Source organism: Silene latifolia, chromosome Y, assembly GCF_048544455.1.
Source record: "Silene latifolia isolate original U9 population chromosome Y, ASM4854445v1, whole genome shotgun sequence".
In the NCBI taxonomy this organism is placed as follows: domain Eukaryota; kingdom Viridiplantae; phylum Streptophyta; class Magnoliopsida; order Caryophyllales; family Caryophyllaceae; genus Silene; species Silene latifolia.
The window spans coordinates 103,583,291-103,599,731 of record NC_133538.1 but is presented as its reverse complement, the minus strand read 5'-3'; the positions used below and the strand labels follow the sequence as shown (position 1 = coordinate 103,599,731).

The 16,441-nt window shown below is 33.1% G+C and overlaps 2 protein-coding genes and 1 long non-coding RNA gene across 3 annotated transcripts; 2 read left to right on the top strand and 1 right to left on the bottom strand.

Annotated features, from left to right (window-relative positions):
• The first annotated feature begins 595 nt into the window (after positions 1–595).
• On the top strand, positions 596–3,784 carry LOC141627325 (replication protein A 70 kDa DNA-binding subunit B-like). Its single transcript, XM_074440638.1, has 9 exons — positions 596–798; positions 1,551–1,818; positions 1,907–1,994; positions 2,090–2,220; positions 2,323–2,528; positions 2,618–2,793; positions 2,889–3,042; positions 3,126–3,308; positions 3,397–3,784. Exons 1-9 carry the CDS (start codon positions 643–645, stop codon positions 3,565–3,567), a joined length of 1,533 nt encoding a protein of 510 aa, XP_074296739.1. The 5' UTR covers positions 596–642; the 3' UTR covers positions 3,568–3,784.
• On the bottom strand, positions 1,014–10,280 carry LOC141627326 (uncharacterized). Its single transcript, XR_012536897.1, has 6 exons — positions 10,003–10,280; positions 8,987–9,249; positions 7,564–7,641; positions 6,380–6,470; positions 2,869–3,033; positions 1,014–1,454 (listed from the first exon to the last, which is right to left on the bottom strand). It is a non-coding gene; the product is annotated as an uncharacterized LOC141627326 (long non-coding RNA).
• Positions 10,281–10,796: 516 nt separating this feature from the next.
• LOC141628648 (uncharacterized) lies at positions 10,797–14,785 on the top strand. Its single transcript, XM_074441756.1, has 6 exons — positions 10,797–10,890; positions 10,997–11,146; positions 11,251–11,698; positions 11,786–12,525; positions 12,830–14,047; positions 14,148–14,785. The coding sequence occupies exons 1-6, from the start codon at positions 10,797–10,799 to the stop codon at positions 14,783–14,785; spliced, it is 3,288 nt and encodes a 1,095-aa protein (XP_074297857.1).
• The last annotated feature ends 1,656 nt before the right edge of the window (positions 14,786–16,441 follow it).

The following is a 16,441-nucleotide window of genomic DNA, read 5'->3' as shown; positions in this document are numbered from 1 at the left end:
CCCATAAATGCAGGGGTAGAGTGTAAAGAATTTATTCATAGTCCATTCTCTACAAGATTGTTCTTGAAGAGGCTTAAATATGAAATCATTGAGAGTATCACCGAAATTTTAACCACTAGACTTCATCCTAGTGAATACGAGAAAAGGATCTTACTTGAACACAAACACTAAAATTTCAACTAACGACATAGACTTACTTTAATGGTGCATACCTTTGCTCTAATACGGAGTAGGTAAAAAATAGTTGTTGCAAATACACTTGCGTACGTATATAATAAAAAGAATGTATCATTTAATATATTAAAGCAGCTGCCACTAACTGCCAAATTTTACACAAAAGCTGAGTTGTCAGCCTCCTGTTAGCCCACCGTATATACCAAGTATAAAATACAGTACAAATACCACGTACAGAGTGTAACTTGACAGTACAAATCCACTAAATAAATATCCACTACGCCATGATGTGGAACTGCCGTACAGTAACTTCCCACTCTCCCTCTTAACTGCAACAAACGTGCATACTGCATCTGACCTAAATTTGCCCCTTCTGATGTTGTCAGGTACTATATATATTCCATCTTATTCTGTCACTCACAAATTTTGCAAAACACCTCAATTTCAACAGTCGACAAAAAATAGAATATGGCACTCCAACTTACCTCAACCAAAATCTCGAAACTGGCAAAGTATGTTCGCAATGTGGAGATCGGTGTTCGTGTTGTTTGCTTATGGAAACGTGAGAATCATAGGAACAAGGGAGAGATCTATGGTATTGAAATGATATTGGTTGATGCAGAGGTATGTACATCTGAATATTAGCAATTTACAATTGATGCGAATCATTACGGTACATCTGAATATTAGCAATTTAGATGCGAATCATTCCGATAAGTTAACGTTTTTGGTATTAAATATCCGTAATTTTCTTGATGAAATGCATCTTTCTAATTAATGTTGAAATAGATCAGTAAGTTCTGCTTATGGATATGACAGTTATAATTTAGCGTATGATGAAATAATGAGAAAAACATTCCATGGTTTTGATTAAATGTGAAAATCAAGTAGTGTAAATGTTTACACCTTTTAAAAAAATATTAAGTTAAGATGAGCAACTTTCAGGTTGCACAAGTAGCATTCATCATTAAGTTGAAAACTATTTGGCCGCAAATAGCAAAGGCTCTCAACCTGTTATAGGGGAACACTTTAAAACATGCTTCAACAAATAGTTTATATTTAGCTACTATTGTCTTTCAAGATAATCCATTATTACGTTTGTGGGAAGTTTTGCATTATCAAATTGTTCAACCCGCATTTCCTCCAAGGCCCTCATAACATCATTGGGCCTATACCAATTCTCATCATTAGATCATTGAATTGTAACCTTCTACCCAATCAATAGAATCACACACTGATTTACAGATCCACATTACCTATTGCATCCCTCTCCTTCGGTTCTGCAAATAGAACATATTAGTACCAGCTTTATTCAAGTCAATTTACAACACAGCATACAATATTTAATTTCTAACATTTGTTATACAATACAATAGGGTGATACCATTCAAGCAAGTATAAGCAAGGCAATGTTGTACAAGTTCAAAAGCAGAGTCACTGAAGGTCGTACCTATAGGCTGGGCAAATTCACTGTTGCGGATAACGTTGGCTACATGACTGGCACCAAAAACCCATTCAGGATTTGGTTCGAGTATTCAACATTTGCCATTGAGACAAATGATGAACACATTCCGAAGTATGGTTTTCAATTCACAAGCTTTGCTGACATTATTCATGAAAATGTCAAGCTAGATTCCTACCTAGGTAAAGATGACCTCTATTTATACTTATGATATCAGTCACTTAAGTTGTGTATCATCCTATGACAATAAATAATTTCATGTATTCACAGATATCATTGAAGAATTTGAGGCCTCACACCCGATTGCTGTATCGGAGAAAGGGAATGAGTGGACTCATATTGACTTAGTCGACAAAGAGTAAATAACTGATGCTGCTATGTTTGTATTAATAATTGAAAACCAAAATTTAAAGTAAATTACCTATGCTAATTTTCCGGTTTTGATAAATGCAGAAATAACATACTACCATTTTATGTATTTGGCGACTATGTCCGACAAGTGAAGAAGATCATTGCTGACTACGCTGGGGCAACAGAAAGGCCAGTGCTCGCAGTACAATGTGTTAGCCGTGCAGAATGGAAGGGTAATTACTAATTAAAAATATTCACTCAAGCCCATAAAAAAGATTATTGTATTAAAACAGGACTAAATGTTTAATGACTTATCTTATATGTCTATGTTTTAGGTGAGGTTCGACTTACTACCGCATTTGAGGCAACACGTATATATGTCAACCCTAATATTCCACAAGTACTAGAGTGCAAGGAGCTATGCAGATCAAGTGGGTCAAACTCAGATAACTCACTTATAACCCATCCAAGCACTGAGGAGGCAACCATTCGCCCAAGGATAACATTCAAGACAATTACTGAACTCAACAACATTGACAAGGTCATACAAACAGTATACTTCTCTACTATTTAGTTTTCTTAATTGCAATATTTAAGTGTAACTCAACTATAATAAATTCACAAATGTAGGCTGGCGTTTATAGCACACTTGCTACTATAACTGAGTTAGACGCCAACTTCAAGTGGTACTATTATTCATGCAAATTCTGCCGCGCGAAAGCAGCTTTAGATGATGATTTATTATGGAGATGCACAAAAGATTACTGCAAGGGCCATCGTGAACCAATGACTGAAGCTATACCTAGGTCCCCTATCATATCTTTCCATTTATGAAACTTCTTAAATTATTACAGAGTTAAATCCTATGAGCTAAAACTTACCTTTTATTTTGTAACTATAGGTTTCAGGTTAGATATCATATCTCAGATGAGGAAGATGCCGGCAGTGTCATAGAGAATGGTGATGAAAACAGTGCTAGGTTGTTGGTCTTTGAGACCCAGCTGGAGGGACATATAAAAAAGACTGCAACACAATGTCTTTCGGACCTGAAAAAGGCAAGAAATCAGACTATATACTTACTGAATGAATATAATAAATTAAAATATTTCTTCTTAATAAATTTATTGTTGAACTGTAGGCCGGTATCAAAGATGGTATTCCCGAGGAACTTGAGGTGCTAATAGGCAAGACGGTGGTGTGCAAAATTGAAGTGTCAAGACGATACAATATCGAGCAGAAATCCAAATGCTACACAGCTCTCTCTATAACAGATGAAAAGGAATCCATTGCATGGTGGAGGGCAAAGTACAAGGATACTAAGGTAAAATTTCTACTAATTTGTACAGCATAATAGTCAAAATTCGTCCTGTTTTTTTGCCGTGTAATCAGTTTATTCTATGTCGTAATAGGAAGCTCAATCTCAGCAAGGTGATACTGACAGAGATTGCATCACACCACAGAAGCGCAAAATTACCGAAGTTATCGATTGTGAATCAAGTGCAAGCATTGAGAAGTCAATTACGGCAGAAGATAATTCCACAAGCAAGGTTCCCGTGAAAATCAAGATAGAGAAGAACTGAAGGAGAATCTTCCCTAAACATGGCAATCACATCTATGCACCTACTTTAATATTTATTGATTAGACGTATTCTACTTAGTATTTACTTATGCTTATTTGGAAAGACTACTTTAAGTTTATTTCTCTGGGTTGTTTAATTTGTTGTAACGTTTCGATTGCCATGGATTAAGTTTATTTCCCTATTAGTTGTTTAATTTGTTGTAACGTTTCGATTGCCATGGATTAAGTTTATTTCCCTATTAAGACAAGTTCTGAAATTTATTAGTAATCTGCAAGTTATCCAAATTTCAAATTTGCACCCTAATCGTTATTTTTATCAATATCAACATTAACATTCGGATTACTTATCATGCTGTCAAGTCTCATAATATTATTAAAAGCTCCCTCTTTTTAAAATCAGTAATAATGTAAAATGCTATTAGTCCTGACATCACGAAAAAGTTGGTGTGACAGAAACTTTTACATAAAGTAGGATATCACGTTGAAATCACATTCAAGTTTAAATATCATAAAAATTATCCCTTAATACTGTTGGAAAACTTGATAAACCACAATCTATGAAATTAATTATTTCAGATTTAATGCATAATCGATTGAGTTTGATGGCAAATTAAAATCGATTCCGTATGATCCATCATAATCCAAAAATTAAAACCGCTTTCAAAACTGTTAAAATTATAACTAAATCGATTCTGTTTGACCTATCGTAATCCAAATAATTGATTTGTTAAACGCAATCTTACCCACAAACGAAATATAATTCCCCAAAGTTCTACGTGTAAAACAAATTGGCATCATTTATATGTGTTAAATGCAAAATTGAGTTTGTTGCTACATTAGATTCCACCTAAAAAATAGGCAAAAAAGAAGTCAAATTCGTCTGAATTTGTAAACATCTTTACTGCATTATTTACAAGCAAACAAGAAAAACGTCATATATTATATTTTAAAACAAAAATATATTGTTAAAATGAGAAACTTATTTTTTTTGTCAACATAGTTTAATTGTACAGGTCAAATAATTTCAAACTGACTTTGCCCTTAACACCACTCTCACATCCACTACTAGGATCCACTACTAAGATCATGGTTAGAAAAAAACTTCCCATCACCTTCCCACTCTTCTATAGTAAATAAAGTATAAATACAGCTATTGAGAAATCAGAAGTCACAAACATTTCAACATCAGTTTTTAAAAACACGAAAATGGCACAGAATATCACCACAACCAAAATATCAAGACTTACACAAAATATTTGCAATGTGGAGCTGAAAGTTCGGGTTGTTTGCTTATGGAATCGAGTTAATCACATGAACAAGGAAGAAATCTATTCAATAGAAATGATATTGGTTGATGAATATGTATGTCCATCTACTTTTTTCTGTGTTATTTTTTTTCCGTATATATATATTATAGATTATACTTGAATCTGCTATTATACATCATTTCATAGGGCCATCTAATTCAAGCCACTATCAGTAAATCACTGCTACACAAGTTTTTGGATACAATGATAGAAGGATGCATTTATAAGTTGGGAAAATTTACAGTATCGGAGAATGTTGGTTATATGACAGCTACCAAGAACTTATGGAGAATAAGGTTTAAGTACTCCACGTATGCTATACTGATAACAGATCCACTCATTCCTAAGTTCGGATTTAGCTTTACTAGCTTTCCCGATATAATCGATGAGCATGTTAAGCCAAATACATATCTAGGTAATACCTATTTATTTTGTTCCAATTTTTAGATTATCATATATATGAATATAAAGATGGAAAAAGATGAAAATTTGTAAATGTACAGATGTAATTGGGGTATTTGAAATGTTGCATCCAATAGCAGTATCTGAACAAGGAAATGAATGGACTCATGTTGATCTAACTGACAAAGAGTGAGTGCACTATTGCATGAATTATTGTATCATTAATATTAGAAAAAAAAATTATTTACAATTACTGTTATTGTTGGTTAAATGCAGCAACAACAGATTGTCATTCTATATCTTTGGAGATTATGTCAAACAAATTATTCAGATCAACAATGATTATGCCAACGGAAAAGAAAGGCCTATTCTGGCATTGCAATGCGTAATACGAACAGAATGGAAAGGCAAGTAATACTTCACATTAAGCGATAACATACAAGTTAAATGTGTGTACTTGCATTAATAATCCAAATTATTGTTTACTATATTTCAGGGACAGTGCGTATTAAAACTTCATTTGACGCGACACGTATTTATGTCAATCCTGATATTCCAGAGGTAATTGAATTCAAGAAAAGAGATGGTGCAAGTGGATCCAATTCAATTAACTCACTTATTACAGCCATAAAATATCCAGAAATTTTTGTTCGTCCAAGACTAATCTTCACAACAGTCACTGAGCTGAACATGAATCAAGAGGTGATAATATTTCTATTCATACTATATATGAAATAACCTTTTTAGTCATAATCACAATAAAATCATCTTATTATTTTATTTATTTATACAGGCTGGCATTTTTAGCGTACTTGCAACAATAACGAAGTTAGACTCAAGTTTCAAATGGTTTTATTATGCATGCAACTTCTGTCATGGGAAAGCAACACTAGGGTATGATAAATTATGGAGATGCTCAAAAAATACTTGCAAGGGACATCATGAACCAATGACTGATGTTATTCCTAGGTTTAGATATGTTCTTCTATTCAAATTTGAAGTACTGGAAATAAATACATATGACGAAAAATATTAATCAGTTTATTTTATGACAGGTTTCAGATAATGTGTCATATTAAAGATGATGAGTATACGAGCAGGCACCTTGAAAATGAAGAGGATAACAGTGCTAATCTGTTGCTTTTAGAAACCCAGCTAGAAGCATATATCGATACGACTGCTGCAGAATGTCTTTCTGAAATGAAAAAAGTGAGCAACTCATTATTTTCCAATATTATTATTTTACCATTAACATGATAATATTAAACAAGTTCATTGTTAAATGTAGGCTGGAATTAGGAGTGGTATACCCAAAGAATTAGAAGTGCTCATAGGGAAACAATGGGTGTGCAAAATTGAGAAGTCGGGCAGGTGCAACAATGACCAGAAATCTAACTATTACACAGCAGCTGTTATATCAGATGATGAGGACATAATTGTTTGGTGGAAAGCAAAATATTATGGCGCCAAGGTTTTACACACAATTTCTTTCACTTTGCTTTTCAAATCAAAAATTTTAAATTTCACGAGAACTAAATATTAACTATTGCATGAATATAGATGAATCACTCAGAGTATTATGAAAGCTACAGTTCGAATATCTCAGAAGTGAGAACCCCACCCAAGCGCAAAGTGTTAGAAATTGCAGATTGTGATGAGTTTGAAAGCAGTGGGAAATCATGTATTTCAAATGAGGTATCCACAAGCAACATCAAGAAACAAAGCAAGTAAAGGAAGAAGCCGGATTATATAGTTGTCTGCAATTTTAGTGACATATTTCATATTTTCAGAGACTATTTTTATGTTATTTTATTCAAGTACGTTTTAATTTAAACCTAGGTAGTTTCAATTTCCGCAATAGTAAGTTATGCAATGTTGCTAGCATGTTCATTAGGCTAATTTGATTTTCTAAGTGTAAGCGCATGTTTAAGACGCAAGCTTTCAAGTATTAAATGAAATTTGTTTTTGATCTTATTGCTTAGACTTCATATATCAGGATGTGGCTATAATTAATAACCAAATAAATGCATCACAGTCCATATGCAATAAAACTGACCATCAAAGCACTTATGCTGAAAAAAAGACTATGCAAGAACTTATGGTGTAAAACAGACCATCAAAATACTTATGTACAAGTAATATGTAATTTATAACAGACATTTGCATGTTTTATAAAACTTGGGAAACTACACAATTGTTTTCAATCACTTGACCAGAGACAACATGATGCATTCTATACACAAATAGATATTTAATAAACAGAGAGATAAGCGAGATGAAAAACTTACTCATAAACTTGAAGTCGATATACATTGTACACCCCAGTTGACAGTCACATTCATATGCACCGTCTGTTTAATAATATCCTTCATGAAAGACGGAATAATTAATACTTGCATTTTAAGTATCTGTAAACTATTTAATCGAAAGTGTAGAGTTCAGCTTAACTAACATTGGCTAATAAATTTTTTTACTTTGTTTAATAGGTAAGTATTGTATAGAATGAATCGTAAGTATACATCGATCCATGGGCCAACTTAAGCAACCCCACTACAACCTAAAACAATACAAAACCCGTGATTGAGCTTAGAGCCCACATCACCAACATTCTGGACAACAGACGCCTGTTTTTGAAAAAAAAAATTACTCAATAAATGCAGTAAAAGGAGAAGAATTAAATTTGATAAGTGCATATTATCCCAATATTTTAATTTGATATACATGAACACTGTAATATTTAGTGAAAAATATGTATTTGATCATCTATAAATGCATTTTTTAAACTAATTTTCACATTACATAAAAAAAATAGATAGTAGGATTGGAAAACAACAAACGCCTGTTTTATACTTAAAAAAATTAATCAATAAATTCAGTAAAAGGAGAAGAATGAAATTTCTAATAATTACCCCCACTAACGTTGATCAAGGCCCCTTATTTTCACAAATACTATCTTACAACCAGTTGTATATTAGCATTGTACACCCGCCTTAAAGTTGTTGAGTTCTTTACACAAAGTTGTCGAGCTATTTTATAAGTTATTGAGCTAATTTAAAAAGTTATTGAGTTTAATAATTATTCCTCTTAAGCTCAATAACTTTGTATTGTAACTCGACAATTTTGTTAGTAAAACTCGACAACTTTATAACAAAACTCGACAACATTGAAAAGGTTGTACATAAACTACATACAACCAGTTGTATAATCTACTAATTGCCTTATTTTAGGCTAACAGTTACAAAAAACCTCCAAAATAAATCACCCACACTCTCAAAATTACATTTTACAACAAATGCTCACATTAAAATCTCAGAAATTCAACAAACATAAAAGCTGAACTTTACTCATACAATCGAATTTGTCAGGTTATCAGATTGAGTTTTACAGTACAATTTAAATCAGTTCTTTGCAAAAGTAAGTATTTTTTCCATAGCTTATTGTGTTCATATCTAAATTTCAATGTTGTTATCGAATAAAGGATATTGAAAGCCTAATTTTCAATTTTATCATCTAACACATCAATTACTGTATGAAGGCAAATTGAAGTATGGAAAGGCGGAATTCGTCAAACTCACAGAAAAATAAAAGGAAGAGAAATTCTACAAACAACCCAGGTATAATCAACTTATTTTCGTTCAAATTTATCTAATTTTTTACATATACTATGTTCATAAAGATTATAAGCTATAAAACATGATATTGTGTTATTACTTATCTGTAATGCTTTCACATGTTGAGAAACCCATTTGCGTTTATGCGATTCCATTGAACTTGATTTAGAGATTGTAACTGTCAACAAAGCAAAATTATTAGACCAAGTTATACTAAATTATTGCACATATGTTACAACCATAATTTTTCCATCAAGTACCAGGATTTACTCATGTGGTTAGAGTACTTATCTTTTAAGCCTTATGGTGATTCCAGAATAAACGATTAGTCATCCGTCTTATTAATTGTATAAACAATTACACCTGCAGAAGACCAAAAACGTAGCCTTTAACAATTGATCTTTTATTAACATATACAATAGACACAAATTTGACAATATTAAATAATATAGATGTTGTTTAAATTATGTAAAATTACCTTTAAATTAAGGTATAGTTGTCAAAAAGCTAGAAAGAAACCAAAAATTCAAAAAAATTACAAAACATCACATATATCAAAAGTACGTTTTAATTTTCTACAGATAAAAACAAATTTTAAAATAAATCCAACATCTTTATAAAAAAAAATCCAACTCAACAGAAATGTCACCAAACCCAATACATCACAAATCTCAGTTAACACATAGATCCATCAAAACAAGCACATAGTGTTTTTTATCCTTCACTAAAATTCGGAAAAATTATAAAATCATCATAAATTTGCGTTTTTTACAATATTTTGTTACATGCAATTACATAATTTGACTTCCACATTCATTTAACCTCAAAATATTGACAAGTAATTCATAAATCTGCATAATTTCGTAATAAAAATGCAGATCCATCAAAACAACCACATAGTGTTTTTTATCCTTCACTAAAATCCGGAAAAATTATAAAATCATCATAAATTTGCGCTTTTTATAATATTTTGTTACATGCAATTACATGATTTGACTTCCATATTCATTTAACCTCAAAATATTGACAAGTTATTCATAAATCTGCATAATTTCGTAATAAAAAATGCAAAAAAAAAATAGTAAACAATGAAAAACAACAAGATGTTCACCTGACCTGATGTTTTTCGTCCATGCTTTATAAAGGAAAGATTGACCAATATTTCGGATTTTCTCCTTTTGATTATCAAATTAACAATGGAGTTGATTAAGAAACCCATTTGAAGATGTAATACTGATGAAATTATTATAAGATCGAGAAATGCAAACAATAAATTGGAGATGATCCGACGGATCTTATATAAGCAACACAAATCATTCGCAGTATTGATGATTTGGTCGAAGGCGAAAAGATATTATAGTACTTTTGAGATATGGATTGGTATGAAGAAAAGTTGGTAGTATTGATGATTTGGTCATATAAGATCAGTATTGATGAAGAAAAGTTGATAAATTAATAGAGTGACGGTCTGAATTATGGATTGGTAGAGAGATATGGGAGTAATATGAGGGAGGCGGTAGGAAATTTCTGGATGTAGTGACTAGGGTTTGTAATAGAACATGGAGTATATATAGTAATTGATATATTGGGCCATATTCATGTTAATATCGGAATGTTGTATGGTTTTTGGGCCAAATTTTTAATTATGTTTGGGCTAAATTTTCGTCTTAGACGATATTGTCTATACGTAGTACATATTCAACTATAACCCATTCGGTCCATAGGTGTACTTGATACATCTAAAGGTATAAGTAACGGTATAGTTCTATTACTTAGTATATTGGTATTGTCGGTATAGTTCTATTACTTAGTATATTGTTATTGTTTATATACAAATTGATGTGTAATTGTATTATGTTTAAGTAGTCTATGCAGGACCACAATCAGCAAGAGAAAGGCGAAAAGCTATTATGTCGGTAAAGAGAAGCAAGGGTAGATCAACAATAAGTGAAGCTGCTAATTTATCGACATTCAATGTTAATAATTCAAATGCCATAATAGAAGGTCAGTTCATATATAATCATTTAAAGACGTCTACTGCAAGTTATTGTTTTTTGTATATGATAATAAATATTTTTCATGTCCATTAATAGAATTTTCATACTTTCAGGTAGTAGCAGTAGTAGCAGAATAGTCGTCTCCAATGAGAACAACCAACAAAATATATCACCTTTTACTCTTGAGACGATAGATTTCACATGCACTGAAGATGAAATCCATATGTCTGAACCTAATGCAGATTCTGAACCAAATATTCCAGGTTTAATTTCATATATCTATGTTATTTAAAAATATTGAACTTACTTAAACAATGAATTAAACGTAAATTTTAACTTCAAATTTTTAACAATTTTATTTCTTTAGTGCATGAACATTATTGGGATATTGGTGATCCAACTTATGAGTGTAAATATTGTGGTGCACAAATGTGGTATGGTGAAAGAGTGCGAAAAAACAGGAATTCTTTGCATCCAACGTTCACATTGTGTTGCTTAGATGGAAAAGCTGAGCTTCCTTTCTTAAAAAAGCCGCCTCAATTGCTAGACGATCTAATTTCTAATCGTCATCCTTTAAGTACGCACTTCATTGATAATATTCGAGCATACAACATGATGTTTGCATTCACGTCGATGGGTGGAAAAATTGATCATTCTGTTAATCAAGGTCGCGGTCCTTACACGTTTAAAATGGGCGGTCAAAATGTTCATCGTATTGGAAGTCTGTTACCCGAAGGTCAAAGCCGTCCTAAATTTTGTCAACTATATATTTATGATACTGAGGAAGAGGTTCAAAATCGTAAGAATGTTTTCAGGTATGTTGTTTTTATTTAATTGTAATATTATGTACATTTTTCCCAATTGTTTATAAAATAATCTTATATTTAAATTAAACTTTGCAGTGATGGCGGTTCAAATCGGTTTAATGATGATCTCATACATTCGCTTCAGCGAATGATAGACGAGAAAAACACTTTGGCAAAAATATTTAGGATGGCTAGAGATAGATTGTCTACCGATGTTGATGGAGAAGTGAGTATTAGGTTGATATCCCGAAGGCAAACAGACGGTAGAACATACAATCTTCCAACTACTTCAGAGGTTGCTGCACTTATTGAAGGAGATATTGGGCCAACAACTGAGCAAAGAGATATTATTGTTCAAAAACAATGTGGCACACTACAGCGAATATCTGAGCTTCATCCTTCCTATTTGCCATTACAATATCCTCTATTATTTCCTTCGGGTGAAGATGGTTTTAGATTAGGTATACTACACAGGGAAAGTTCTCTCAAAGTCAGTAAAAGAAAAAACCCAAGGAATCAATTGACAATGCGAGAGTGGCTTGCATTTCGCATTCAGGATCGTCCATTATCCCGCGAATTTCCCATGATTATGTTGGCTCGCAAATTGTTTCAACAATTTTTAGTTGACGGTTATATGATGGTTGAGTATCAAAGATTGTCCTTCCTTCGACATAATCAGAAACTTTTGCGCGCAGAAACATACAATAATCTTGCTAATGCTGTTAATCAAGGAAATGTTGGCCCATCTTCTGTTGGGAGTCGTATCATTATACCTTCAAGTTATGTAGGAGCTGATGGATACATGCGAGAAAACTATCGAGATACAATGGCTATTTGTAAGTGGAATGGTTATCCAGATTTGTTCATTACTTTTACCCGTAACCGAAATGGTAGGAAATAACAAGATTGGTTTCTAAGAAAGGAGTTAGGGCTGAGGATAGACCGGATATTTGTTGTCGAGTTTTTGAAATTAAACTTCAAGAGTTGATGACTGACTTGAAAGATCGACACATATTTGGACGAGCAATTGGAGGTAAAATTTTAAACTATTAATTCTATTTATTTTACGATCTTTTAATATAATGTTCTCTTTATTTTTGATTCTTCCTAAAATACTGTTTATTGTAAATTAATCTGCAGCGGTGTACACCATTGAGTTTCAAAAACGTGGGCTACCTCATGCTCACATTTTATTGTTTTTACATGGAGATGACAAGTTTCCAGAAGCTTCAGATATCGACAGAGTTATTAGTGCTGAAATACCCGATCCAAATGAACACCCGGAGCTATATAAGGCTGTCGCAGAATTTATGATTCATGGTCCATGTGGCGAAGGATTTCCAAACTCACCATGTATGATTGGTAATAAATGTGGTCGACATTTTCCCAAAAAACCTAACGAGAGGACAACGGTTGATGGTGAGGGGTATCCTATTTATAGAAGGAGAAAAGAAAGTGTTTTGCTTGAGAAAAATGGGGAAACTGTTGATAATGGATTCGTCGTCCCATATAATGCGCAATTATTGTTAAAATATCGGGCTCATATCAATGTTGAATGGTGCAATCAATCAAGGTCTATTAAGTATTTGTTCAAGTACATAAACAAAGGCGTTGATCGTGTGACGATGCAATCCTCTCATAGGCGACGCAATGATGAGAACCCTGAGCAAATCGATGAAATACGAAGATTTTACGACTGTAGGTATATCTCCGCATGTGAATCTGTATGGAGGATATTTTCTTTTAATATTCATTTTCGCACACCTGCTGTTGAACGATTGCAGTTCCACTTGCCAGATCAACAAAGTGTTGTTTTTAATGATGACGATCCCATTGATGAAGTTCTAGACAGTCCGACAATCGGTATGTCTAAATTTTTAGATTGGATGGATTGTAATAAACGCGAGGCTGAAGCAAGAGAATTGACATACAGTCAATTCCCTACTAAGTTTGTATGGAAGAAAGAACTTCGCAAGTGGAGTTTAAGAGAACGTGGATTTTCAATTGGCAGGTTACAGCATGTTACTCCTAATTGTGGGGAGTTGTATTTCATGCGTATAATGTTGAATTTTGCGAAGGGCCCTACATGCTACGAGGATATTAGAACAGTTGATCGTGTTGTATACCCTACTTACAGAGAAGCGTGTTATGCGTTGGGTTTGCTTGGTGATGATAAGGAATATATAGATGCTATTGAGGAAGCAAGCGATTGGGGTTCCGGTGTCTATCTTAGAAGGCTTTTTGCAACTTTGTTATTATCGGGTACTATATCAAGGCCGGAATTCGTATGGGAAAAAACATGGCGTCTACTTTCGGATGATATCCTGCATCGTCAGCGTCGCATTTCAAACAGACCAGGTCATTTTCTCCCCTACTTCCATACATATGTTTATTACATTTTTTTCCGTTTACTTTTAAAAACAAATTTTGATGTTCTTTTGTTTCATTATTTTAATAGTATATAATATTTCACTCACAGAATTAACCCTGACTGATGCGGAGTTGAAGAATTATGCATTGTATGACATTGAAGCATCTTTGCAAAGAAATGGGTCCACCTTACGGAGGTTTGATGGTATGCCATTTCCTGATTCCCTTGCTGCAGTAAATCATGTTAATACATTGCTTGCGGATGAGCTATCATATGACAAAGAATTGTTGCATGAAGAGCATAAGCAACTCATATCCACGATGACGGATGAGCAACGTAGTGTATACAACGAGATCATGGATGCTGTTCAAATTGGTAAGGGAGGTATATTCTTTGTTTATGGCTATGGAGGGACTGGGAAGACATTTATCTGGAGAACGTTATGCGCTGCATTACGTAGTGTTGGAGAAATTGTTCTTCCGGTAGCATCAGTGGTATCATTTTGCAATATTGTTACCCAATGGACGACAAAGCGCATTCTAGATTTGGCATTCCCTCAATCTTTGTTGAGAATTCTACATGTTCTCGAATTAAAACTGGAAGCAGATTTGTCCGAGTTGTTAATTCGAACAAAATTGATAATTTGGGATGAAGCTCCAATGACTCATAAGTATTGTTTTGAAGCTCTTGTGAAGTTTAAGAGACATCATGCGATTTTCAAATAATGTAGACTATGACCACCATTCGGGGTAAAGTCATTGTATTCGGAGGTGATTTTCGACAATGCTTACCGGTTGTTCCTAAAGGTAGCAGGGCAGATATCGTGTTTGCTTCTTTGTGTTCATCTAATATTTGGTCTTATTGCAAGGTAATTCTTTTTTCATAGGCTTCTTAATTGACTACAACTTTTTTCCAGCATTTTTGTTTTCCTCATTATTTATATTTTTTTTGTCATGCAAGGTACTAACATTAACGAAAAACATGCGTCTTCAATCTGGAAGTTCAAATTCTAATGTTAATGAAATCCGAGAATTTTCTGAGTGGATTTTGAAGGTCGGAGATGGTATAGCAGGAGGAGAAAATGACGGAGAAGTTGATATAGAACTCCCCGATGATATCCTTATTAAGAATGTCGACGACCCCATTCTTTGCTATTGTTCATAGTACTTATCCATCTTTTGTTTCTTGAATACCGAAATTGATTATCTTCAAGAAAGAGCAATTCTTGCGCCAACTCATGAGATTGTGGAGACTATCAACGACTATGTGTTGTCCCTTATTCTCTTGATGAAAAAATTTATTACGGATTCGGATGAAATAAGCAAAGAAGAGAGCAATTCAGAGATACACGAAGTTTACTCTACAGATTTTCTCAACTCAATTAAATGTTCAGGTCTTCCAAACCACGAGTTGAAATTGAAGGTTGGGGCATCAATAATGCTACTAAGAAACATTGATCAAAAACAAGGCTTATGTAATGGCACAAGATTGGTCGTAACAAACTTGGGTGTTCGTGTTATTAGGGCAACAGTCTTAACTGGCAGTAATAAGGGAGATAGAGTCCATATTGCTCGGATCACGTTAACTCCTTCTGATTCAACAAAATTTCCAATTAAATTTGAGAGAAGACAATTTCCAATAAGTGTTTGTTTTGCCATGACAATCAACAAAAGTCAAGGACAATCATTATCCCATGTTGGTCTTTATCTTCCTAGACCTGTTTTTAGTCATGGCCAGCTCTATGTTGCTATCTCGAGGGTGACAAGTAAAAAAGGTTTGAAAATACTTATTTGGAACAACGAAACCGGCACATGTAATTTAACTTCAAATGTTGTTTACCATGAAATATTTGAATATTTGGAATAGTATTTGTTGTAAATATATACTATATTTTATTTTCGTAGTATGTAACCAAATATCTGTATGAAATTGCCAATTTTCATAATGTTATTTATGTTACACATCTAATTATTTAGTTATGTACTCATTTAAATATTTATACTAATTATTCCCATAACTTATATTTTGCCTGTGTAAGTAACCGTTTATACACAAACTCATATTATACCCGTGCATTTATGCACGGGTTACACACTAGTATATATATATATACTATTTGCCCTCGGCTCATTATTATTGATATTGCTTTCCTTATTGCGTCCACAATTTTGCTACATTGACTCTCTTATGAATGCTTTGACTGGTTATCTCCTTTTATAATTTAATGTGTCAGTTACATTAGCTACATTATTTATTGTATGATTGAGTTCTTATTACTAGAGATGAATGTCGGAGAACGAAAAGATGCAGTTAAAGAAAATTACAACAATATCAAGTCATTTTGTAAAGTTTATAGTAGCCAGTGAGCATTTGTAGTGTGT

What these genes read in the sequence shown, in the direction of transcription:
- LOC141627325 (XM_074440638.1), top strand. Translation starts at nt 643, where the DNA reads ATGGCACTCCAACTTACCTCAACCAAAATCTCGAAACTGGCAAAGTAT. An exon ending in TAGCCGTGCAGAATGGAAGG is followed by an intron (nt 2,221 to 2,322) that starts GTAATTACTAAT and finishes TCTATGTTTTAG; the next exon opens with GTGAGGTTCGACTTACTACC. An exon ending in AACTCAACAACATTGACAAG is followed by an intron (nt 2,529 to 2,617) that starts GTCATACAAACA and finishes TCACAAATGTAG; the next exon opens with GCTGGCGTTTATAGCACACT.
- LOC141628648 (XM_074441756.1), top strand. Translation starts at nt 10,797, where the DNA reads ATGTCGGTAAAGAGAAGCAAGGGTAGATCAACAATAAGTGAAGCTGCT. An exon ending in TTCAAATGCCATAATAGAAG is followed by an intron (nt 10,891 to 10,996) that starts GTCAGTTCATAT and finishes TCATACTTTCAG; the next exon opens with GTAGTAGCAGTAGTAGCAGA. An exon ending in AATCGTAAGAATGTTTTCAG is followed by an intron (nt 11,699 to 11,785) that starts GTATGTTGTTTT and finishes TAAACTTTGCAG; the next exon opens with TGATGGCGGTTCAAATCGGT.